This window comes from Vulpes vulpes, chromosome X (assembly GCF_048418805.1).
Source record: "Vulpes vulpes isolate BD-2025 chromosome X, VulVul3, whole genome shotgun sequence".
In the NCBI taxonomy this organism is placed as follows: domain Eukaryota; kingdom Metazoa; phylum Chordata; class Mammalia; order Carnivora; family Canidae; genus Vulpes; species Vulpes vulpes.
In genome coordinates this window covers 75,533,143-75,560,921 of record NC_132796.1, presented here as the reverse complement: position 1 = coordinate 75,560,921, position 27,779 = coordinate 75,533,143, and the positions used below count along the sequence as shown (strand labels likewise).

At 39.2% G+C, this 27,779-nt stretch overlaps 1 protein-coding gene and 1 pseudogene across 1 annotated transcript in view; both read right to left on the bottom strand.

The window, feature by feature from the left end:
* The window catches only part of IL1RAPL2 (interleukin 1 receptor accessory protein like 2), a 1,296,043-nt gene that overhangs the window by 530,296 nt on the left and 737,968 nt on the right, over nucleotides 1-27,779 (bottom strand). The window contains exon 5 of the mRNA XM_072744906.1: nucleotides 14,061-14,214. Coding sequence (XP_072601007.1) covers nucleotides 14,061-14,214 — 154 coding nt within the window. The remainder of the gene's footprint in view (nucleotides 1-14,060; nucleotides 14,215-27,779) is intronic.
* On the bottom strand, nucleotides 25,360-25,455 carry LOC112932092 (small nucleolar RNA U3; annotated as a pseudogene).

The following is a 27,779-nucleotide window of genomic DNA, read 5'->3' as shown; positions in this document are numbered from 1 at the left end:
TTAATTGAGGCCTGTTCTTTTTAGAGCTATGGTAATGATTAGAAATAAATGTATTTAAAGTGATTAATATTTGGTGCATGGCATATATAATAAAAAGTTACTATTTAGTATGTCATTAGTTATATTCCTCTAGCACTGAGAGATTCAAATGTCAGTTAAATGTGGGATGTCATCTCCACATATCAGCAAAAATATAGGTACAAACATCATGCATGATATTTAACAATTTGATGAGGCTTGGGAAAACTATGACAAGTAGCTTTCTTACACTGTCATAGTCCTCTAGAGAAAATATGTAATATAAGGCCTAGGAGGGATGCCTGGGTGGCTCAGCAGTTGAGTGTCTGTCATTGGCTCAGGGCATGATTCCGCAATCCCAGGATCAAGTCCCACATCAGGCTTCCTGCATGGAGCCTGCTTTTCCCTCTGCCTCTGTCTCTGCCTGTCTCTCTGAGTCTCTCATGAATAAACAAATAAAATATTTTTTAAAGGCCTAGAAGCTGCAGTTTGCATTTATCTCCTATAGTAATATCAGTTGCCCCACAGAATTTAATACTTCATTGTATCCTACCCCACATAGCATGCAGACAGCTCCAAAATTTGTATTTATATTCCAGACTTCTCTCTGAATGCCAGGCTCATATATCCAACTGCCTACTCTGCATCTCCTCTAGGATGTCTAATGGGTATCTCAAATAAAACATAGCCCAAACAGAATCTGAATCTTGCCACAAAATCTTGCCTCCCTTAGTCTTCCCCATTTTAGTAAATAGCACTACTATCTACTCTGTTACTAAAACCAAAAATCTAGGAATCATCATGAAAAAGTACAATCATTTCTATCTCTAAAATATCTCTTGAATCTGCCCACATATTTCTATCTCTATTACTACCACTCTACTTCAAGCCACCATCATCTTTCTTTGAGATATTACAATAGCCTCCTAACTTGTCTCTCTGCCTCCTTCCGTCTGTTCTCCCTGGACCATCCAGGGGAAGACTTTTTTTTCACGTAAGTCAGAAGGAATGTGACAGTTTCCTATTGAAAATTGATCAATGATGTCCTCCTGCTCTTAGGATAAAGACCAAAACCTTCTAAGGTACTGTGTTATCTGGCTCTTGTCTACCTTCCAAATCTCATTTTGCCTCACTCTCCCCACTACTTCCTATAATCTAGCCACATTGCTCTTTCTGTTCCCTAAGCTTGCAAGGATCTTTGGCACCTCATGGCCAAAAATCTATTTTCTCTGAAATATTTTTTGTACACTCTTCACCTAGATGGCTTTTTCTTAACCTTCAGGATCCAGTGTGACTGTTATTTTGCTTCAAGCAGACTTTTCCCCAATGATCCAAGATAAAGTAAGGATCTACCTACTTTTCAGTCTGTTGTTTTTCTTTTTATCACTTCTGCATTTATTAATTATATATTTATCCATGTGTTTAATCTCTGTTTTCCCTACCCCTCACTACAACTAATAAGCTCAACCATGTCTCTTAAAATAAAAGTTAACTTATTAACTCTTGTAACCCCTAGAATAGAGTTCACCTCTATTCATCCAGCACAATGAGTATTTGATGAATAAGAAGATAATATCAAATATACTAATTGTGGATCCAAGGTTGATAATCACAAAATTAAATAAATAATTGTTCACTTATCCTAAAATGTTCTTTTCACCTTTTACTTCATATGTTAGACAGGAGGTACACTAATTAGTATCATGAAGATAAATTTACTAGTAAAATATATGAGGATATAGGGGCACCTGGTGGCTCAGTCAGTTAAGTATCTGACTCTAGATTTTGGAACAGCTCTGTACTGGGTGTGGAGCCTGCTTAAGATTCTCCCTCTACCTCTGTTCCTCCCCCTCCCTCTCTAAAAAAATGAAGATATAGATACTACCAGGTGTTTGATCTTAGGAGCAAGGGGGTTTAGGTGATTAAATTATTATTTTAAAAGGCTTTGATCAGGAAAAAATGGAAGTCCAATGGTTTCTCATGTAACTTTCATGCCAGAGTTTATAGTGAAGCTGTGATGTCCTGAGCATACAAATTGGGCAAACAAGTCAGGGTATCCTGACCCCATATCCTCTGAGCATAATTATTACTGCCTTTTTAATCTTATTTTCCCAGAATACACTGGAGAGAGTCATCAGACACTGTAGGTGAGCTCTGATGCAAAGGATTCAAAATACACAAAACACTTAAATTCACTCATTCAACAAATATATTAAGTGACTACTATATGCCAGGCACATAAGGGGGGGTGGGGTGTTTTTCCTAACCAGTCAGACAGAATCAAAGCAACATGCCCCAGAAAGGAATCAACTTTCCCTGGCTGCCGACCTATGTATATGCAGCTCATCACTTAGGCTGCTGTATCTGGTGCTTCCCAGTTGCCCTTCAGGATCCCCACTGGAACACAGTGCCAAATCATGAAGAGATTTCCAGCTATATAAAGTACACTCAGTACCAAGAAATGATTTATAGACTTGAACTGATGAAATATTTTCCTATTTGACAGCCAAAGGAGACAATTTAACTGTCTTTATAAGCTACCAGTGATGAATCATAATGACACAAGGAATTGCTGGACAGGAAAAGGCCACTCTCCTTAACATTCTTGTCCTCAGGACTCATTTCCACCTCAGCTTTGTCTCAGCAGCCTTTGCTCTTGGTTCACACATCATTCAGATGTCTCACTGGCTGCAAAAGCTCATTTTTACGGACAACAATATTTGCTCTGATCACCTTAGTTGACGAATTATTCCACATGATTGCATATCCTTGAATGAAACAGTTTGGTCTCTAATACCTATGTTTGTAGCGTTTTGCTTGAGTTTGTCATAGACCCTGGTTAACTTCCTACTTTAAAAAAAAAAACTTCATCACCTGTAAATAAAGCACCCTATTAAAAATAGCAATTTGTCTTAAACCATTTGTTAGACTGCTTTCTTGTGGTAAAATGGCTGTGAGGTCATCTTTGCAAGCTTTCCAGTCTTAATAATAATGATAAAAATGATGCTAATCACAATAATTAATATCATTTTTTAATACCTAATATCTCCCAGATACCATTCTAAGTGCTTTTCGTATATTTTCTCCACTGAACACAGTAACATCTCCCCATTTTGCATGGGGAAGAAAACTGAAGTTCAGAAGAATAAAATTTTTTAAAGTCACACAGCTACTATCATACTAAGGATTTGAATCATGTTTTTCTGACTCTGAAGCAAAGTCCAAGGGGGCCAATCAAGTTTTCAGTTTTCCACGGGTCTTCTTTAAGAGTTAAATGCTTGATTTAGCTCAAATTTCTTAGAAACAGCTTCCTCCATTTTTCTCAGCAAAAGGTCTTATCCGTCTCCACATAACAAAATTTGTTATAGTCAAATCAGAGTATAGTACTATGAACAACGTATAGTTCTATAAGCATTTGCTAGCAGAAGGGGCTCAGGCTTTGAGAAAACCATTACCACCTCTTGAACCTTCATTGCAGTGCTATCATTTAGTTACAGTAGAACACTGAGAAAAATTATTTATCTGAACTTCAACTTCAACAGTAAAGTGGGGCTAAAATGACAATACCTCACAGGATTTTGAGATGCTTAAATGAGATAATATATGTGAAAACATAGTGCCTAGCTCCTAGCTCCATAATTATATGTTGTATCTAAATGTTAGCATAAACCTTTGTATGGGAAACAACAGAATGCGGAGGGCATTAATCTATTTGGTGAGACAAAACCTACACCAAGTACTTCAAGATAATTAATTATAAATTAGTGTCAGTGTGGTGAAAACTTTTGCAAAATTGCCAAGGGAATTTAGAAGAAAGAAACAGGTTACCATAAATGAGATTAATCTGTGAAGGCTTCATGGAAGAAATACCGAAGTACAAATGTGGCTTGGCAAAGAGGAATGAAAGAACGTGAAGCAGGCAAGTAAGCAGGAAGGAAAGGAACATTTTAGCCCCAATTTACCAATGTAGAAGTTGAAATTCAGGGAAGTTAAATAATTTTTCTCAGCGACATTTCTTGAGCATTATTGTGTACAGGAGCCATGCAGGTGGTTTGTAGCTGGTTGCTTTTAAGAGCAAGGTTTTGGAACAAATGTTAGTTTGAATCCTAACTCCACCACTTACTATCTATGTGATCACAGACAAGTAACTTATCCCCTTTGAGCTTCCCTTTCTACCCTTATAAAATAGAAGAAATATCTCCAAACTTCCAAGGTTGTTGTGAACTTTGTCTGATGGTACACTACAATACCTGACCCAATAAATGGTTGTCCTCTGAGCATCTGATCTATTCTGTTAGATCTGGTTCATGGCTAATCTCTCACCATACCAAGCTCCTAGTTTTCATCCTCTAGAAGGGTGGCTCGATAAAATGTTCTTAGCTTGCTCAAACCACTGCTTTCAGGATGGGGAAGAACAAGGTAGCTGACTGAGATTTTCACAAAGGAACATAATGGACCTCAGAAAAATCTGTGCCCAGGAATCTCAGAGGTCTTTACACCTAGGAGTCACACCACAATTCCTTCCCAAGAACCCCTTCCCTCACCCCTAATTCAAGTCAGAAGAGTCAGCCAAGGAGTCAACGATCACCTCAGGTGATGGAAGAGAGCCACTTGAGCGGAACTGACCTGAAATTGGGCACGTTTACCATATCCTGCTGCCATGTGCTCTAACTTGCTCACCCTCATCTCTCCAAGCAGGTCTCCTGCACACCTACTTATGAAACAAACCCACAGGAATGAATGTTCTCACAGTCCAGGGAAATTTGCAGAGAAGAAAGACCAGCTTTCTGCTGATGGGACAGTGAATAGTATTTGTTCATCTCCCTATAAGGCATAGAAACATGCAAACATTTCCCTAGGACAGAGACTGGAGATCTCTTTGAGCTTGTCTGTCATTAACAGATAGCCCTATGTCATAGGTTGAAGCAGGGGGGAGAGCAATAGGGGGTAAAAAGGAAGTACAATACAATAGTGGCAGAAGAGGAAGGGGTAAAAAACACTCCTTAAACTGATACTCAAGGCCCTCCCTCCTTCCACCTAATTCTAAGCAGGATTTTTTTTTTCCTCCTAGTCACCCAAGGTCATGAGTAGAGTTGACCTTGTTTCTAGAGGGAGAAAACAGCCACCTGCAGGGTATGAACTGTGACACTCTGGGAAAGGCACTGCAAAGCTGCCAGAAATTCCCACCATTAGTCATGCCTATGATTTACAGAATTGAAATATCTATTAAATTGCAAATATGTTAGCTGTAAAGGGAAGCATTGGGGGCCATTATTGGTCAGGAATTCTTCATTGTATTGAGGTACTAGATGAGCTCCAGCAGAAAATAAGAATCTGAGGAGATGGGCTACCGAAAAGACAGGACATGAGAACATTTGAAAGAATCAGAAAAGGGACAAAGATGTCATTCTCAGTGGGCTGGGCAGGCTACGAAAGGCCAGGGTCACCCAGGCAGGGAAAGGGAGTCCTCAGAGGAAAGGCAAAGGAGCTGCTACAAGCTGGTTTTGGTCATGAGATTTTTGTACCTGCGACTGTGCAAAAGAACAGTCAATTATGAAATGCACAGTCAGTCATGTGAAAGTTTCCTTAATGTGGCCAAGAGCTACTGACTGCTGAGGGCTTTCCTCATTAAGTCATATGGAAGGTATAAATGAGATACATTCTCACATGATAATCAGGACACAGACATTCAGATCATGCTAACTGGATGCTCAGAACACGAAGGAGAGAGAACATATGCTAATGACTTGTTCCCCTCAGTGCTTCACACTGCAGTACTTCGGGGCAGCTGCAAGGTGGGTGCTTCATCCCCAGGGCTTTTCATTTATCTGTAACATTTGAAATGAACTTGCTTCATCACCTAAATTGCTCTTCTCTGTAAGGTGATCAATTTGTCAATACCCCTCCTGTAGTACTGCATCCATAAATTGTGCCATTCACTCTCTGCTAGAATCGACCAGTCAGCTGGATGGTGTGATTAGGATGGCTTCTGAGTGCTGTTCTCCAGGCCACTTGTATTTTTTTTTCCCACTCACTGCTGGAGATGAAAATAGTGGAGCCAAGTCTGAGCCAGCCACACAATCACTCACTTATTGAAAAGCACTACTGAACCAAACTCTTTAAAGTAAAGGCCACAGAAAGGCAGCCCCCAAACTGAATTTAGCATATAGGCATGTTTTATTTATTTAGTCCACTACAGTGATGAACAAACCAGATATTTCTACATAAAAATCCAAACTCCTATGATCTCTTCAAAAATTAGAGAGCCTAGTAGGATTGGATCCTTAATTTTACATGATAACAAGCTAGGGCTGAGTCAGGGATTCTAATACTCTCCAACTTGCCTCTCTGTGTTGCTTCGCGCATCCATTCAGGTACATGACTTGCCTAGCTTCCAGAAGCATCTGACTATTGATTAGGGCATTGCCCTTTTGCTGGCTTGGATTCAACCATCAGCAGTAAATGCTTTTCCTTTTATAGAAGTAACAGAATCTCAGCTATTTCTTCTTTAAGCCAAAATGATGGATTGGCAAATGAACGTTTTATATAATAGGTTATTTCAGGGATCTTTAGACCTGAGCTCTGAAATTGCCAATTTGGAGTCCTCCTGTGGATGCATTTCCTCTTTTTCTGGCCCAGAAGCCAGGAATAAGGGACTATAGACAGAGTAACAATGGGATATGATAGAAAAAGCATTATATTAGGAATCAGAAGATGCAGGTTCTAGTCGTGGCCAAGCCATTCACCATCTGCCACCCCAGGAAAAATGGTTTAAACTCTCTGAGGCACAGTTTACTCTGGGACAGGGGAAGGTTATGTTATGTGATCACACAAGTTTAGGAAATGTCCTAAACTATATTTCATCCTCCTTTTGGAAAACCTTAATACATATTAGAATATGATATGCACTAAGATGTGCTGAAATGCCTTGCAAAAAAAGAAATCTGTTTAACTTTGACCTAGCAGATAAACACATTGCCACAAAAACCTCTCTGTCCCCCTCCTCTCTTCTCCTTTCTCTCTTCCAGAAATAACTACTAACATCTCTTAGATTTGGAGCTCCACAGAACAAATTTTGGAAACACTGTTTGAAACACTATTTGTTATACTGAAAAAAAATTAAAATTTTCACAGATTCCAAAGACAACATAATTCTGTCTCTACCTGTCTGCTTTCAGAACCACATTAAGAAACTTACATCCTATGTTCCTTGTTGCACAGAATAGGCACCGATTTATGTGTGACTGCTCTTTACCAATGGAATCAACATTGTTTAGCTAGACTGTTCTCCATCACTTCACTTCAACTAGCTTGAAATAATTATGATAACTACAGTGAACCTCACTAATCCATTTTTTCTCAATATGATTTCCATATTAATAGGGCCATTTGGTACCAAAATATGAAGCTTGGCAAATTCCATCTTCTGCACATTCTTGCTTTTTTTGACACCACGCTTTTTTTGTTTCTCTCTTGCCACCATCCTAAGCTCAGATTTAATTCTGTGTCCCATTTCTACTAATCTGATCTAAGATGCCCACTGAGAGCTATAAGGACTAGGTTCCAAAATATTAAGTGTATCCTTTTTAATGGTATCCAAATTCCAATAGGAAATTATTATTATTATTATTATTATTATTATTTTGCAATTAGCAAGAGGGTTTATTGAACGTTTGCACAAACGGGGCTCTCCGCCTCCGAAGAGGAAGAGAGCCCCGATTAGCAATTACAGTTATCTTTTAAAGGTAAAAGAAAAAAAACCGCTTAAAGACAAAAGAACCGTGGGAGTCGCATAGCATTCAGGTTACCGATTTCTCAGAAGGTCAACATGAACCTATTCAGGGACATTCGGATCAGGGTGTGGGGGAAAATGGTTTTCTTATCACAAACAGAATGCTTTTTGTTGCTAAAACTTCAGGAAGGCACCTGGATGGGCTGCCTCTGGATTAGGGCTGATCCTACTTACAGGGGGGGTTTCTTCATTCCCTCCTCTTTGTTTGGGCTGATTTTAACCTTAAAATCTTAGGGAACATTTATTTTTTTCAGTTTGGAGGGCCCGACATTGTTGAGTTAATACCAGAGCTTGGGTAATAGACAATCTTTCTCGGACGAAATGGAGCAGCCGGTTGACGATGCAGGGGCCGAAAGTTAGCAGCAGGAGCAGGATAACTAGAGGGCCCATAATGGTAGAGATTAGGGTGGTCAACCAGGGAGACTGATTAAACCAGCTTTCAAACCAGCCCTGCTGGGCCTCCTGGTCCCTTTGTCTTTTATTTAGCCTATCCCTGAGTTTGGCCATGGAGTCCCTGATGACTCCAGAATGGTCTGCATAGAAACAGCATTTTTCTCCCAGGGCTGCACACAGTCCTCCCTCTTTCAGGAATAGTAAATCCAAGCCTCTCCTGTTTTGAAGTACTACTTCTGAAAGTGAGGTGAGGGGCTGTTCTAACTTAGAAACGGACTGCTCTAGTGCCCGTAGATCCTCATCTACAGCTGCCTGGAGTTCTATATAACGTCGTGAGCCCTGGATCAGAGCAGCTGCGCCAGTACCCACCCCAGTAGCGACCCCTAGTCCCAACATAACGGCTAGGGTTAGGGAGACAGGTTCGCGCTGAAAACGGGTGGGATGTTCATCATACTGATTTTCTAGAGTTTCAGCAGGGTGATAGAACGCCCTGGGTATGATCTGCACCATGACACAGAAGTCGTTTGAGCTATTTAGAACCTTAGCCGACACACAGGGGGTGAGGCCTTTGTTGCATGCCCACCAAGTTCCCGGCCCTATAGGAAATTATTGAAGAACAAATAGTTAATGTCCAGAAAGGACATGATAGTGGAATAATGAGCATTATGAACAATATTTTGACATATTTTTTCAATGTATGTAATATGTATTTGGTGAATGAAATTATATGGTTTGTGCTTATTAGTGGGTAAAAAGTTATATTTGAGAGTCAGAAAGACCTAGATTGGTATCCATGCTCTGCCAATTACAAAACATGTGACCTAAGGCACATCACTTCACCTAAATTTTCTTTCTCAATAAAATGGGGACAATAACAGCATTCACCTTCATACGATTGTTCTGAGGATTAAATGAGAAAATGAATGAAAAACACAAAGCACAATGTCTGCCACACAGAGAGCTCTCAATAGATATTAGCTCTCTGAGTGCCCCTATTATGATTATTACATAGTTCTGTTATATTACCATTATTCAGTCAGAATATTAATTCTGTTTCTTCCTCCAATTTGTCACCATATTTCCACGTTCCACTATTTTTCCTAATCCCACTTTCACCCCAATGTCTAAGCATTAACAGTAGGGGCATAAAGAAACAAAGAGCCAGGGCCAGGAAAAGCCTGATTTCAAGCCTAATGTGAAATTGCTTCCTCTGTGTGTAAATAGCAGCCATACATCAGAGGAAGGTTGTTCTAATAAGCTATGCAGTCTCAATGACACGTACAACAATGCACTACAGTTAGTTATAACTTGGCAAAGTGAAATTAAAAGCACTTACTGAAGGCATGCATTTGAGCATCTTCACCAAAAACTGATCCCAATTTCCACTCTGTAATTTTACCAAGCTTTGTGTGTCCAGATTGTGTTGCTACTGTTGCTTAATAATAACCTAGCAGCAAATCCTTGAAACATATCCATAGAATAAACTTCTCTTTCTAGCCATGGCATTTAGACACAAACAGATTAAGAGATTAACCTAACATGTGAAGAGCCCCAAATCTGGAACTCTAGAGCTGTTTACAATGATCAGAAGGATGGATATTATTTGCATATTCACCAAAGAACAGGTTAGTGTTTTTTCTAAGTAGCCAAGTACATTTTCTAAAAAGCTGAATAAAATCATGCATTTGTGAATGATTTGCTAGGTGAATGGTGAATTATCTTCCAATACAATTAATTAGTGTCAGCTTCCTGCTTGTATTCATTTTGGGAAGCCCCTATAATTTGACTGCCTTTGACCTTCTCAAGGCAGACAGTCTCCTCTAATTCCCAGAGACCTTATTACATTATCTTTTCTACTCTCCCACTCCTCTTCTTCCGTTATCACCTGTTCTATATTCTCACTATCATATAATCAGCACTCCCTTTTCTTCTTACCACTTCAACTAGCCCTCTGCACAAAATTCAATGTGAGAATAAAGGGAGAATTTCTCTAAAATAACAAAGATCCACCTACAATATGCTATGGGAAATAAAACTGTTAGTTGTTGGCATCTTTGACAAATGACCTAAACACACTAATGTACATGTCTTTGTTATTAAACACTTTCCTATTCATCTGAACCCTCCGAAAGAATAAAAAGAAATGTCCACAATAATATTATACAAATCTGCAATAATTTATATATTAAAAGTATTCCAGAAAAGTTGCATTTAATTCAAATCCTATTTTAATGCAGTAGGAAACCTGGCTATTTAAAGAAATCCTCTGACAAATTCTTTTATATGGAAAAAATAATTTCATAAGACCAATGGTTACCTTCTAATTCATCAGTTTTGAATATCTGGATCTTTTTATAGCTGATCTATTTAAAGCAAGTAGCACCTACACACTTACAAAAACTGCTTGTTTTACTGAAAGAATATTTCTCAAATATATAAATTTAAAAAAGAATGGTCAGAAAGTAACCTCTTAAAATTTTGATTATCTTTTAAGGTTTGCATGCTTGCAATATACAATTTTAAAGAACTATCTACATAATTTTGTAATTAACCAATCCTATTAATTTTATGTTGAAATACCTATGCCATGCCTGTGTATTGCTAAACTGAAAACAAGTATGAGTGGGTTACTTTTTTAAAAATTTTTTAAAAAGATTTTTTTATTCATGAAAGACACACAGAGTGAGGCAGAGGGAGAAGCAGGCTCCATGCAGGGATCCTGCCATGGGACTCGATCTGGGATTCTCCAGGATCACGCCCTGGGCCGAAGGCAGACGCCAAACCACTGAGCCACCCAGGGATTCCCAAGAGTGGGTTACTTTTTAAATAATCTCAGCCTTATATTTTGAATCACAAGAGGATAAGCTGTTTGCTTTGTAATCCCAAACATAAAAAGCACAATATAACTTATATAAAAATTAAAAATAAATTTTCACAGAGCAACATCTTAAACCTCTATACCAGGAGGCCATTTTGTTTCTACATCAAGCATAATATTTGAAGTATGTTAATAAATACATAAACTTGATATCTTATATGAATGATGACAACTGACCCAAGGACAATTGTTAACTATTTTTTCTCCAGCATGTGATACATACTCAGTATATTTTTCCTCAAACGATAAATGAAAAATTACTGTTTCAGTAGGTGAGGCTGCTTCATCCCCATATTCTCTTGACAGATTTCCCTTGGTGACCAAGGAGTCATATTTTCATGACAGCTCTTAGGAAGTTAGGTAAAACAATTGTGGGCCTATGAAAATGAGTTTGGTGTGTGTATGTGAACTAACATGCTCACAAGAAAATCAAACCCGTGAGTGACTTCTTTAGCATTAATCTCTCAGCTATTGTTTCTCAAAGCATAATCCTTGGAAGACATACAACAGAATTACCTGGACAAAAAATCAAGTTCCCATTCTTACTAATGTATTGAACTAGAATCTGGAGGAGGGAGACGGAACCTGTATTTAAAGAACCTCATCTTTATCCCACCTGGGTCCCTCCACATGATTCTGATGTGCATTAAAGTTTGAAAACCTCTGGGAGGTAGAGTTGAAGTGAAATTTTAAATCCATAGTTTAACTATACTAAAAGTTTAGGGCAAGTGAATTAACACCTTATAAAATACCCAACAGAAGTAGTTCTAGCTCTGTTTTTCCAGAATCTAAAAAGAAACTAAAAAAGTAAATGTGTTGTCACCATAACCCATTAGATGGAAGCATAAAAGAGGTTTAGTGTAAACTCTACTCTGATCCAATTTAAGACCCAAACCCAATACTATAATGCTACAGATTTTCGTAAATAATTCCCAATGGAAGTGTTCCGCAAACAACTGATACAGATTGTGTGACTGTAGTCAAAATGATGATACTGCAAGGATTTGTGCATGGTCAGATCACTTATTAATGATATATAATGGCCTGGTTGATTCTTATCCTTGAATGATACAGGAAGTCTACTTCACATTGATGAAACTAGAAATCAACCAAAGGCAGATCTTTCCTATTTGGGTTTGTCCCTTTAGGGTAGTTATTATGAAACCTCATAGAGGAAAGGATATGCAATTCTAATGAAAAGGATAATTCAAACCTCCACAGGAGTTACTCTACAAATTCAGACTAAGTAGAACTGTCATATATTAGGATATAAAATGAACTAAAGCATATGTATATTAGTTTCTAATTAAATATTTTTTAAATATTTATTTATGGGGCATCTAAGTGGCTCAGTCATTTAAGTGTCTGCCTTTGGCTCAGGTCATGATCACAGAGTCCTGGAATTAAGTCCCATGTTGGGCTCCTTGCTGAGCAGGAAGCCTGCTTCTCCCTCTTCCACTCCCCTTGCTAGTATTCTCTCTCTCTCTCTCTCTCTCTCTCTCTCTCTCTCCCCCTCTCTTAAATAAATAAATAAATAAATAAATAAATAAATAAATAAATAAATAAATAAAAATCTTTAAAACATATATATTTATTTATCTGACAGAGAGAGAAAGGGAGAGAAAATGTGCAGTGGGGGAAGGGCAGAGGGAAAGGGGGAGACAAACTTAAGCAGATTCCATGCTAAGATAAAAGCAGATTCCATGTTCAGAGCCTGATATAGGGCTCAATCTTACAAATCTGAGGTCATGACCTGACCCAAAACCAAGAGTTGGACTTTTAACTAACTGTTCCACCCAGGTGCCCCTCTAATAAAATATTTTGTATTCCTTGTGTTAACATTCAGAATTTTGAAAAAAGCCAGAGTAAACTTCTGAGTCTCAAGGATCAAAAACTTAATTAAATATGAGTTACAGCAATGAACTTACTCAACAAGTGTCATTATTAGTAAATGGATCTGTATTCCTAACATTAGTGTGAATATGTTATAATTAACCAACTAGCTGATGTGAACATTACATAGTTAAACAGGTAATGCCCAAGAGCATCAGCCATAAATTAATTAATTAATGCAATCTATATTACAATTGTCTAGATAATGTCAAATTTTACTATGGCTCAGGTTTTAGCCACAATACAAACGTTACAAACGTGTGTGAACACTTAAACACACACACACACACACACACACACACACACAAATCTAACATATATATAAAGAAGAAAAAATTAGGCAAGGTTTGCTCAGGAACAATAGCAGGTAGACTTTTGTCATGAAGTTTTTTAGGGTGCATCACACTCATCATCAGGGATAACTTTCATGGTATTAGGTTCTGTCATATGTCCCTAAAAATTACTTTCTAACATTCTCCACAAGATAAGAATATCCTGAGTTTCTCTCTTCCATTTGGTGTGAGTAGAATTACTAGTTTATACTTTACTTTTGCTTCAGATTTAAAATACACACATACACACTATTTGTTTGGAGTTGCTCCATTTAAGAATCACTAGAGGCACACAATAACATCAGTCATTTATGAGCAATTTTGTATAAATGATATTCTGGATGCAATCCAAAAGGATGTCATTCCAAAAGCCTGACTGAATCTCAGTCTGAAGCAGGCAGGCATTACCTACAAGGATATTCTACATATGGGTTAAGTCAACATTCTGAAGTGGTTCCAGAATATCTTTTCTGAGATGCTTAGTAACAGTCAATGATATCTTGAAGAGTAAAGAACCTTTCATAAAGGCAGAGAACAGATATGCAGCAATTAGGCTCATATTCCCTAAATTAATTGCCCATAATCTACATATAGTTTATCAGTAAAACGTATTAAAAGTAAGCTTTCCAACCATTGATTTGCAGCCAATTCTAAATTCACTGCAAGTTCATTCTTTGTTTTGGAAACAACTTCTTCCCATACCAAATTATACTTAAAATTTCATTTGCCATAATTTGGTGGAACCAATTCTTACCTGTAACTTTCAATTCAGTTGTTCGTCTTACAAGTTTTCCTTCAAACTTAAGTTCACAAGTATAATTTCCTCCGTCTTCTTCTTGAACTTCTTGGATTAGAAGAGTGTTTCCTTTCTGTATTATTATACTTCTCCACATTTTTGGCTTGCATTCCTGCATAGAAAATATTTACAAGTAAGCAAAAAATTAAACTTCTCATCAAGTCTTGGTACTGGCAAGTTAGTACTTTCACTTTGTTTGTACTCCTCTTTAACTTTCATAATATATACCTAAAGTTAAGTCAATGATCAGAAAAAAAAATCACAAATGCATCTTAGTGTGTAAAATTAAAATATCACAACTATTAGCCTAAGACCTACTTTAGAGGCCTGATCCCAAGTGCAGAAAGTCTTTATAGAGATATTTTGCAAAAAAATGGAAAAGCATACAAACTCCAAAAGATGGCAAAAGATGTAGAGTGGAATCTTAAAAATTGCTAAATACCATTATAAAGCCCTGTTTTTGTTTTTGTTTTCTAGTTGACAGGGATATTTTCAAAGAGTCCTAAGAGAATAGTGTTCATTTAGCAACATAGTATACTACAAGGGAGCCTTAGGCATTATTAAAAATTTATTATAGGATTTTATGTTGTCAATGTAGTTTACAATGGTTTTATTAATCATTTCTTATAGTTGAAAACTAATGCTAATATTCCAGAGTCTCCCTCTTCATAATCAAGAGATCCATTTGGGTGGGTGGGGATGAGGGCAAAGGGTCTAGAAAATTAGGCTTAATCAGTTCTCTAGAAATATAGCTAGGTAAAATAAGTACACATTTTGTGCAGTTACCCACTTATTTTCTGAATTCAGTGATATATGACCAGATTATATTATTTGGGTTTGGAAGACAATTTTTCTATACTCCTGATGGGAATATGAGAGAATCTCACTCCTCGGATTGGACTTCTCTAGAAAAGATTGATTAACACTTTTTCAGAGAGTGACAAGGACACAGCAATAACCAAGTATGTAGGAATATTCAGCCAAGTGGCTTTGCCTTTTGTGAATTTTCTCAGACTACTTTTTAGATATGGTTCCAGTTTGTCTACCACTCATCTCAAATGTTCAGCCAAAGTGGTGGCCAAAAGCTATAAAAACATCAAGAGAAGGTGCAGGGGACAGCTGTGAGGTGGTGCTGAATAATCAAGGAAAAAATACTTTATCATCTAAACTCTGAATCTGTCAGTCAAGGCAATTGTGAGGACAATGATGTAAATAATTGTTAAGAGAACTTTTCTCTTTTCCCAACATCTCTACTATTCCTCCCCCCCACCCCGCCACTCCTGCTCACCACACATATATCCTAAACATTCGCACAAAGGTGGAATCAGAGCTGACTCTCACAGCTCTGCAGACTTGTGTGCATGCATGCACACACGTGTGTGTAAAATGACTTGAAAAAATGAATATTCATTTACTAGTTTCTTGTAACAGATTTTTTCTTTTGTGATAAGCAGGGGTTTTGGCAACAAAACACAAAAACTGGCACTTAAGTTCACAGGTATGATATTTAAGAGATATGCTTGCTTTATGTCCAATACGACTACCTACACACATTGTCAGAGAATAAATAAAAGTAATACTATATAGAGGATCTAGATATAAGGCTGCTTCACTCCCTAGGGTCTTTCCAAAGAACAGTTAAGGGGCTGTCTGAAATTATATTACATAGCACGTCTGGCAAGGTTATCACCTATGTGAGATTGGCTTCTGAATTAAACCTTGGGATATAAGGTTTCTGGGAAAATGAAGAAGAAAGTCTGAACAAAAAGAAAAAAAATAGTCCAGCTGCCACTATCATTATACAATAATAATCCACAATTATTTTCGCATTGCTTCAAACTCTGATAGCCTCAGATTTCTAAAGAATCATTCTGAAGGTTATTAAACAAAAATATGGTCCCTCTGGGCATTTTGAGAGGAAAGGAAAATGAAAACTGAGCTGCTTCACTTTCACATAGTAGTGGTGGGGGTGGGCAAATGAGCCCACACACTCATTGTATTCAAAGACAAATGACATTGTTTTCTAATGTCATATTTGGGGCGAGTCCATATGCAATTAGCTCTAACCATTTTCATTTTCCCTGCACACTGCTTTGATTTCTTTTTTTCCCTGGGAAGTAAAATCTAAAGAATAGGAGTTAGAAAATAACCTCTGATGAAGAACAGCCTGGAATCTTAACACATTCTTTGGGCTAGATCAACTGCTTTCCAAGTTGCCATGTAGCCTTATAAAAGATTATTTGTACCCAATAGGGTTTTTTAAAGATTTTATTTATTTATTCATGTGAGACACACAGAGAGAAGCAGAGACATAGGCAGAGGGAGAAGCAGGCTCCCCACAAGGAGAACAATGCGGGACTCGATCCTGGACCTTGGGATCACATCCTGCGCCAAAGGCAGAGACACTCAACCGCTGAGTCACCCAGGCGTCCCGTACCCAGTAGGATTTTGTGAATTTTATAAAAAACTGTGGCATAGTAAAATGTCATTGTCAGGCCATCCCCACCCTTCTGGAGAGACAATGTAGTATAGATGAAAAGGCAAACTGTTGTCAGAGCAAGACAGCTCAAGGTCAAAATCTGGGTTCACCCAAGTTCTGTGATCTTGGGCAAATTTGTTTAAGTTCTTTAGGTATCAGATTTTTACTCTGCATATGAGGATAACATATACTACCATGTAAGCAGCCAGAGCCCAGAGGCTTGCAGAGTTTATTCATTACACTCTGATTGAGCAGCACTATATATGGTGGTCATCCAGCACAGTGAATGCTTTCCATTCCAAAACTTTCACATTTTTGGATTATGTCTCTTCCAAACCTCCAACTCACTTTGGTGAAAACTGGTGCTAATGGACTAATCAGGTGAAAACCAATCTCAACTAATTGGTTAACCATGCCCAGGAACATAATACTTTAACCCACTGAAAATGTATAGCTCTTACGAGGCCACTCCAACACTAATCCTAGCAGGTGGGTAGAGGAACTATACTTTGTTCAGAAGAGGCTTATAGACAACCATCCTGCCCCCACCAAACCATCCTCTACAAAATTATCTCACTGGCTAGCCTTCACATATCTGGATACCTATATCAATTTACTCCACTATTTGCAGCATCTCTCCCTTAAACTACAGCTGCCAGGCTTACTACAGTCATTGTTTCTCTCCTGTCCTCAATCTTCCTATGACCGCTTTTCTTCTGAACAGGCCATATCACATTGCTCCACACCCATTTAATTTTGACAGCCTGTTAGGCAAAGAAATTTGAGACATGTAAATCACGTCTCAAAATGGTTGTTTATCTGAGACAAGGAAAAACCATCAAAGCCTCAAAAATGAGCAGGCCCCTAATATTGGTTCTCTGAGATCATTAACATAAACTTGATCAACTTGAAGGTTTTGCTGAGGGCCAGCCTTGCTGAAGGTACCTAAGTTCAACAAACAGCTCCAGTTCATGGGCTGGCTGAGCCCTCAGAGCAGTTTGTTGTAGGACATCCTTGTTCAGTCAAAATCATGTCAATCCTTAAAGTCCAGCTTCCTTCCCTCCCTGCCAGCTTTCTTGAGTGGCACGTGTCCCTTGCCAGTATTTACTAGGTTGGGAGCCCAGGATGTTGAATAGAAAGATCTGTTGAAAGACAGAGAAACAACAAGGAGAGAGGATGTGGAGAAAGGGGATCCCTCTTGCACTGTTGGTGGGAATGTGAACTGGTACAGCCACTCTGGAATACTGTGTGGAGGTGCCTCAAAGATTTTAAAATAGAGCTACCCTATGACCCAGCAATTGCACTGCTGGGGATTTACCCCAAAGATACAGATGCAGTGAAATGCAGGACACCTGTATCCCAACGTTTATAACAGCAATGTCCACAGTAGCCAAACTGTGGAAGGAACCTCAGTGTCCATCGAAAGATGAATGGATAAAGAAGAAGTGGTCTATGTATACAGTGGAATATTACTCAGCCATTAGAAATTACAAATACCCACCATTTGCTCCAACGTGGATGGAACTGGAGGGTATTATGCTGAGTGAAGTAAGTCAATCAGAGAAGGACAAACATTATATGGTCTCATTCATTTGGGGAATATAAAAAATAGTGAAAGGGAATAAAGGAGAAAGGAGACAAAATGAGTGAAAGTATCAGTGAGGGTACAGAAAATGAGAGACTCCTAACTCTGGGAAATAAACAAGGGGTAGTGGAAAGGGAGGTGGGTGGGGAGATGGGGTGACTGGGTGACGGGCACTGAGGGGGGACTTGATGGGATGAGCACTGGGTGTTATGCTATATGTTGGCAAATCAAACTCAAAGAAAAAAATATACAAAAAATATTTTTCCAAAAGTTATTGGAAAAATAATTAGATCTCTGAGTCATACCATGTTTAATAAAAGTTCCAGATGAATTATAAGGAGGTAATTTCATCTACTAAAATAATATTTTAGGAAAGACCATTTTTAAATCCTGTCACTCATAACAATGATTTAAGTTTCCAAAATTAAGAGCTTTATATTGATTTATCTTGCTATACATTCTGACAGTTTTCATAATGGGAGAAGAAAGTCACTGGAGATTTTATACTACCACAGCCCAAATGACCAACACTTTTTTGCTAAAAAGTAGTCTGGCAAAATTCTTAGAGATTTTGAATCCCTTTGGTAATGATATTACTGTGTACCTTCTTTTGTAACCATAAAATTGCATTTCATCCTTAAACTTTTAATCTGTTAACTAGAATTTTCAAAGATATTTTTATACAGAAGGGATGGGCTGTGAAACCCATGAAGGCTTCAGTTTAGTGTGCCTTAAAACTGGTGAGTTACACAAGATTTAAGTCCCATTTATCCTTGTTTTTATTCCTAGATACGGTATTAGAAGTCAAAGAGGGGTTCTTTACTATTGGTAAATTACAAAGATGATGGGTTAATGTGAGAGGAATGGTGATTTGAAATATATAAGCACCTGTCTTTGATCGAGGGATGTGGATTCTGGTTACCATTCCACCATTAATGTGGATAAGTAATTGTATGTCACTGGACCTCTGTTTCCTCACATATAAAATAGATGTAATATTGTCTGCCATATATCCCATACATCTTATAAAAATTTAATGACTAAGTCCTTACTTGATATTTGCTGCTACTGTAAAAAGGAAAATGTTACAAAAGAAGCTAAAAAATAGTTATCTAATACTCTAGTTGGGAATTTAGGATTTTTTTTAAAAAGTCATATTATTTTGTATAATGTACAAACATAAAACTTATCCTTTTTACCCGTATAATTTGATGTGTTTTGGCAAATGTATGCAACAAAATTGAGATTATAGAATGTTTCTATCATTCCCAAGTTCCTCCATGTCACTTTGTAATCAATTCCCTCTTCTTAGCCCCAGTCCTTGGTAAAAACTCATCTGTTTCCTGTTCTTATTGTTTTGCAGAATGTTATATAAATGGAATAGTATGATATGTAGCTTTCTGTTCCTGTCTCCTTTCACTATAATTCATTTGAGATTTGTCTATGTTGTGGTATATAACAATAGTTCATTTCTTTCACTAGTAAGTAGTAGTCCAGTATTCTACTGTAGAAATATATCACTGTTTAGCCATGCCATTCACTGTTTTTAAAATTTTTATTTATTTATGAGACAGAGAGAGAGAGGGAGAGAGAGAGAACACGAGCAGGGTAGAGGCAGAAGCAGACTCCCCACTGAGCAGGGAGCCTGACATGGGGTTCAATCCCAGGACCCCAGGTTCGTGACCTGAGCCAAAGGCAGATGTTTAATCAACTGAGCCACCCAGGCATCCCTAGCCATTTATTGTTGAAGAACATTTGGGATGCTTCTAGTTTTGGGCAATTAGGAATAAAGGTCTTATAAGTTGAGTTTTGACTATACAATTTCTTGATTTATCAAAATAATCCATTTTGTCAATTTTTATAATCTTATTTTGATGTGTATGCTTTTCTCAAACTTAACAGGAGTTTGCTGTTGATCTTTACTAAATTGTTGTAAGAATCCAGGCTAAGGAGGGGCTTCCTGTATATCTTTAATAATATTCAAGGGACTAAAAACAGATCAAAACAAATTAAAGCCTCTTAAGCAATGTCTCTTTCTAAAGGCTGAGTATCTTTTTCATATCCACTCAAATGATCTTTGAGAAATGCACATCTGATTGTAGGATGCCACTATTTAAAGCAATCCATTGATTCCATGAAACCATTTGGTCAGTAGCTCCTTTCTTTTGAGTGTTTACAGAGCCTGACACTGTTTCAAGCATATTCATTTATTACCTAATTTAATTCATAGAACAGAATTACAGGTAATACAGTGAGTTAGATTATGCAGTTGCAGACCTGGGATTTGAACCCTGCCCATATGTAGGCTCTTTAGCATCTGGTCTCTGCCTACTTACTGCCACTGTCAATGACACAACTATTCAGAATTTTTTTGCTTACTCCATGTGATTACACAGCTGAGTGCTTCACATGTTGATCTCTCTGTCCTACATGTCTTACCTGCCAAACTTTCATATACTGTTTAAAACTAGGCTCAGGGGAGGAGGGGGCAAGATGGCGGAAGAGTAGGGTCCCCAAGTCACCTGTCCCCACCAAATTACTAAGATAACTTTCAAATCATCCTGAAAACCTATGAATTTGGCCTGAGATTTAAAGAGAGAACAGCTGGAAGCCTATAGTGAGAAGATTTTGTGCTTCTATCAAGGTAGGAAGACAGAAAAAAATAATAATAAACAAATAAAAAAGCATGCAAGGGGGAGGGCCCCCCACAAGGACCCAGGCTAAGGCCGGGGCGAGAGCCCCCAGGACAGGAAAGCCCCATCCCAGAGAAACGGAGATTCACCAATCTTCCCAGAGGGAAAGGTGCTCGCAGGGAGTTGGAGCAGGACCCCAGGAGGGGCGGGGATGCCCTCAGGCTCCCAGGGGCACTAACAGAGGAACTGCGCCCCAGGGAGAGCGCACCATACCCCGCGGCCCAGCTCCCTAAAGGGCTGCAGGGCGCGCCTGGCTGGGCCCGGGAGGAGCTCAGAGGCGGGTCGGGCAGAGGGGGCTCTATGGCCCGGGAGTGTGATTGCAGTGGCACAGGTCCCGGAGCCCAGGGTGCTGGGCGACACAGCCCAAGATCTGGTGCTCCTCCCCTGGCAGGCAGAGGACGGGAGGACACAGAAAAGCAAGGACGCTCCTGCCACCCAGCGGCCCAGAGCTCTGCAGATAGGCGGCCCCCGCCCCCCCGAGCATCCAGGCCCCTGCGGACTGGGAGCTATGGTAGTTACTGCGGAGCTGACCCAGGGCTAGAGAGCTGGCCACAGCCACTGTTGTTGTTCCTCCTGGGGCCTCACAGGATAAACAACTCCCACTGAGCCTTGCACCAGGCAGGGGGTTGAGCAGCTCCCCCAGGTGCACACACCTGAGAATCAGCACAGCAGGCCCCTCCCCCAGAAGACCAGTTAGAAGGAGAGGGGAAAAGCAAGTTATTCACCAAGCAGCACTGGAAAGTTCCAGGGGAAGTCGAGGGATTTACAGTATATAGAATCAGAGGATACTCCCCTTATCTTTTGTTTTCTGTTTGCTTCCCAACCCCCCTTTCTTTCTTTCTTTTTTCACCTTCTTTTTTATTTTTTCTCTTCTCTCTTTTTCTCCTTTTTCCAGTATAACTTGTTTTTGGCCACTCTGCACTGAGCAAAATGACTAGAAGGAAAAACTCACCGCAAAAGAATCAGAAACAGTCCTCTCTCCCACAGAGTTGCAAAATTTGGCTTACAATTCGATGTCAGAAAGCCAATTCAGAAGCACAATTATAAAGCTACTGGTGGCTCTAAAAAAGCATAAAGGATTCAATAGACTTCATGACTGCAGAATTTAGATCTAATCAGGCAGAAATTAAAAATCAATTAAATGAAATGCAATCCAAACTAGAGGTCCTAACGATGAAGGTTAATGAGGAAGATGAAAGAGTGACATAGAAGAAAAGTTGGTGGCAAGAAGCTGAGGAAAAAAGATAAAAACAATTAAAAGACCATGAGGAAAGGTTAAGGAAAATAAATGACAGCCTAAGAAGGAAAAATCTATGTTTAATTGGAGTTCCAAAGGGCACCAAAAGGGACAGAGGTCCAGAATATGTATTTGAACAAATCCTAGCTGAAAACTTTCCTAACCTGGGAAGAGAAACAGGCATTTAGATACAGGAAATAGAGAGTTCCCCCCTAAAATCAATAAAAACCGCTCAAAACCTGACATTTAATAGTGAAACTTGCAAATTCCAAAGATAAAGAGAAGATCCTTAAAGCAGCAAGAGACAAGAAATCCCTAAATTTTATGGGGAGAAATATTAGGATAACAGCAGACCTCTCCACAGAGACCTGGCAGGCCAGAAAGGGCTGGCAGGATATATTCAGGGTCCTAAATGAGAAGAACATTCAGCCAAGAATACTTTATCCAGCAAGCCTCTCATTCAGACAAGAAGGAGAGAAAAAGAGCTTCCAAAATAGGCAGAAACTGAAAGAATATGTGACCACCCAGCCGGCTCTGCAAGAAATACTAAGGGGGACTCTGTAAAAAGAAAGAGAATGTCCAAGGGAACAATCGATAAAAACAGGGACTGAATAGGTATCATGATGACACTAAATTCATATCTTTCAATAACTCTGAATATGAATGGGCTTAATGACCCGAAAAAAAGGTGCAGGGTTTCAGACTGGATAAAAAAAGCAGGACCCATCTATTTGATGTCTACAAGAGACTCATTTTAGACAGAAAGACACCTACAGCCTGAGAACGAAAGGGTGAAGAACCATTTACCATTCAAACTGTCCTCAAAGGAAAGCAGGGGTAGCCATCCTTATATCGGATGAATTAAAGTTTATCCCGAGGACTGTAGTAAGAGATGAAAAGGGACACTATATCACACATAAAGGATCTATACAAGAAGAGGAGCTAACAATCATCAAAATATATGCCCCGAATGTGGGAGCTGCCAAGTATATCAATCAATTAATAACCAAAGTTAAGACATACTTAGATAATAATACACTTATACTTGGTGACTTGAATGTAGCACTTTCTACAATCGACAGATCTTCTAAGCACAACATCTCAGAGAAACAAGAGCTTTAAATGACACACTGGACCAGATGGATTTCACAGATATTTACAGAACTTTACATCCCAACGCAACTGAATACACATTCTTCTCAAGTGAACGTGGAACTTTTTCCAGAATAGACCACATACTGGGTCACAAATCAGGTCTTAACCAATACCAAAAGATTGGGATCGTCCCCAGCATATTTTCAGACCATAATGCTTTGAAATTAGAACTAAATCACAAGAAGAAGTTTGGAAGGATTTCAAACATGTGGAGGTTAAAGACCATCCTGCTAAAAGATAAAAGGGTCAACCAGAAAATTAGAGAACAATTAAAAAAGATTCATGGAAACTAATGAGAATGAAGATACAACCATTCAAAATCTTTGGGATACAGCAAAAGCAGTCCTAAGGGGGGAATACATCGCAATACAAGCATCCATCCAAAAACTGGAAAGAACTCAAATACAAAAGCTAGCCTTGCACCTAAAGGAGCCGGAGAAAAAGCAGCAAATAGATCAGCAAATAGTTTGGCTACTGTGGACATTGCTGCTAAACATTGGGGTGCAGGTGTCCTGCAGTTTCACTGCATCTGTATCTCTGGGGTAAATCCCCAGCAGTACAATTGCTGGGTCATAGAGCAATTCTATTTTGAGCTCTTTGAGGAACCTCCACACAGTTTTCCAGAGTGACTGTACCAGTTCACATTCCCACCAACAGTGCCAGAGGGTTCCCATTCTCCACATCCTGTCCAACATTTATTATTTCCTGTCTTGTTAATGTTCACCATTCTCACTGGTGTGTATCTCATTGTGGTTTTGATTTGTACTTTCCTGATTGCAAGTGATGTGGAGCATTTTCTCATCTTTGTTGCCCATGTCTGTCTTCGGTAAAATTTCTGTTCATGTCTTTTTCCCATTTCATGATTGGATTTTTGTTTCTTTGGTGTTGAGTTTAATAAGTTCTTTATAGATCTTGGATGCTAGCCCATTAACTGATATATATTTGCAAATATCTTCTCTCATTCTGTAAGTTGTCCTTGAGTTTTGTTGACTGTTTCTTTTGCTGTGCAAAAGCTTTGTATCTTAAGTCCCAGTAGTTCATTTTTACTCTTTTTTCCCTTGCCTTTTATATATGTACCTTGCAAGAAGTTCCTGTGGCCACATTCCAAAAGGGTGTTGCCAGGGTTCTCCTCTAGGATATTGATGGAATCTTGTCTCACATTTAGATCTTTCATCCACTTGAGCTTATCGTTGTGTATAGTGTAACAGAATGGTCTAGTTTCATTCTGCATTTGGATGTCCAATTTTCCCAGCACCATTTATTGAAGAGACTGTCTTCTTCCAGTGGATAGCCATTCCTGCTTTTTGAATATTAGTTGACCATTAGAGTTGAGGGCCAATTTCTGGGTTCTCTATTCTGTTACAATTATCTATGTGTCTGTTTTTGTGCCATACCATACTGCAATAATGATCACAGTCTGTAGTACAACTTGAAATACAGCATTGCGAGGCTCCGGCCTCTGGTTTTCTTTTTAAATATCCCCCTGGCTATTCGGGGTCTTTTCTGATTCCACACAAATCTTAAGATTATTTGTTCCAACTCTCTGAAGAAAGTCCATGGTATTTTGATAGGGATTGCACAGAATGTGTACAGTGCCATGGGTAGCATTGACATGTTCACAATATTAATTCTGCCAATCCATGAAAATGGAATATTTTTCCATCTCTTTGTGTCTTCCTCACTTTCTGTCAGAAGGGTTCTGTAGTTTTAAAGGTATAGACCCTTACCTCTTTGGTAAGGTTTATTCCTAGGTATCTTATGCTTTGGGGTGCAATTGGAAATGGGATTGACTCCTTATTTTCACTTTCTTCAGTTTCATTGTTAATGTATAGAAATGCCAGTGATTTCAGGACATTGATTTTGTATCCTTCCACACTGCCAAATTGCTGTATGAGTTCTAGCCATCTTGGGATAGAGTCTTTTGGGTTTGTCTATGTACAGTATCAAGTCATCTGCAAAGAGGGAGAGTTTGACTTCTTCTTTGCCAAATTGAATGCCTTTAACGTCTTTTTGTTGTCTGATTGCTGAGGCTAGGACTTCTAGTACTATGTTGAATAGCAGTGGTGAGAGTGAACATCCCTGTCTTGTTCCTGATCTTAGGGGAAAGGCTCTCAGTGTCTCCCCATGGAGAATTATATTTGCTGTGGGCTTTTCGTAGATGGCTTTTGACAAACTATAGAAAAGATCCCTGAAAGTATAGTCTTTGTAGATAGCTATTAAGATGCTAAGGAATGTTCCCTCTATCCCTACACTCTGAAGAGTTTTGATTACAAATGGATGCTGTATTTTGTCAAATGCTTTCTCTGCATCTATTGAGAGGACCATATGGTTCTTGTTTTTTTTCTCTTTTTGATATTATCTATCACATTGATTGCTTTACGAGTGTTGAACCAGCCTTGCATCCCGGGGACAAATCCCACGTGTTCATGGTGAATAATCTTCTTAATGTACTGTTGGATCCTATTGGCGAGTATCTTTTTGAGAATTTTTTCATCAGTGTTCATTAGGGATATTGGTCTAGAATTCTCCCTATTTGTAGGGTCTTTGTCTGCTTTTGTAATTAAGGTGATTCTGGCCTCATAAAACGAGTGTGGAAGTATTCCATGCCTTTCTAACTTTTGGAACAGCTTTAGTAGAATACGTATTGTTTCTTTTTTAAACATTTGATAGAATTTACCCTGGGAAGCCATCTGGCCCTGCACCTTTGTGTCTTGGGAGGTATTTAATGATGGCTTCAATATTCTCCATGTTTATTGGCCTGCTCAGGTTTTCATTTCTTCCTGTTCCAGTTTTGATAGTTTGTGGTTTTCCAGAAATGCGTCCATTTCTTCTAGATTGCCTAATTTATTGATGTATAGCTGCTCATAATGTTTTTAAAATTGTTTGTATTTCCTTGGTATTCATTGTGATTTCTCCTTTTTTCGTTCATAATTTTATTAATTGCAGTATTTTCTATTTTGTTTTCAACAAGGCTGGCTAATGTTTTATCTATGTTATTAATTATTTCAAAGAACAAACTACTGGTTTTGTTGATCTGTTCCACCGTTATTCTGGTCTCTATTTCATTGAGTTCTGCTCGAATCTTTATTAACTCTCTTCTTCTGCTTGGTGTAGGTTTTATTTGCTGTTCTTTCTCCTTTAGGTGCAAAGTTAGCTTGTGTATTTGAGTTTTTTCCAATTTTCTGAGGGATGCTTGTATTTTGATGTATTTCCCTCTCAGGACTGCTTTTGCTGTATCCCAAATTTTGAATGGTTGTATCTTCATTCTCATTAGTTTCCATGAATCTTTTTAATTTTTCTTTAATTTCCTGGTTGATCCTTTCATCTTTTAGCAGGATATCCTTTAACCTCCACGTGCTTGAGTTTCTTTAATATTTCTTCTTGAGATTGAGTTCAAGTTTCAAAGCATTATGGTCTGAAAATATGACAATCCCAATCTTTTGGTATCGGTTAGGACCTGATTTGTGACTCAGTATGTGGTCTATTCTGGAAAAGGTTCCATGTGCACTTGAGAAGAATGTGTTTTCAGCTGCGTTTAGATCTAAAGTTCTGTGAATATCTGCGAAATCCATCTGGTCCAGTGTTATTTAAAGTTCTTGTTTCAGAGGGGGTAAAGATAGCGGAAGAGTAGGGTCCCCAAATCACCTGTACCCACCAAATTACCTAGATAACCTTCAAATCATCCTGAAAATTTATGAATTCGGCCTGAGATTTAAAGAGAGAACAGCTGGAATGCTACAGTGAGAAGAGCCCCGTCCCAGGGAAGCAGGAGCTTCACCAATCTTCCCGGGCGGAAAGGCACCCACAGGGAGTTGGAGCAGGACCCAGGAGGGCGGGGATGCCCTCAGGTTCCGTGGGACACTAATAGCAGCTGCACCCCGGGGAGAGTGCACAGAGCTCCCTAAAGGGCTGCAGCGTGCGCACGCATTGACCTGGGAGCAGCTGGGGGGAGGGGGGCTCGGGTGGCCGCTCTGTGGAGAGGGCGATGCGCCGCCGGGAGTGCGAATCCAACAGCGCAGGACCGGGAGCACAGGGCGCCTAGACACAGCCCAGGATCCGACCTCCCCTGGGGACAGGCAGAGGCTGGGAGGGCCCAGGACAGCAAGGACTCTCCTGCCCGAAGCTGAGCAGATCAGCAGCTCGGCCCTGGAGCCTCCAGGCCCTGCAGACGGAGAGCCCCGGAGTTACTGCGGGGGCTGAATCCAGGTTTCCAGAGCTGGCCCGACCACTGCGGTTGTTCCTCCTGGGGCCTCACAGGGTAAACAACCCCCACTGAGCCCTGCACCAGGCAGGGGCAGAGCAGCTCCCCCAAGCGCTAACACCAGAAAAACAGCACAGCAGGCCCCTCCCCCAGAAGACCAGCTAGACGGAAAAGTTCCAGGGGAAGTCAAGTGACTTAAAGTATACAGAATCAGAAAATACTCCCCCGTGTTTTTTTTTTCTTTTTTTTCTTTTTGATATCTGTTTGCTTCCTCCACCCTTTTTTTCCCTTTCTTTCTCTTTTTCTTCTCTTATTTTTCTTTCTTTT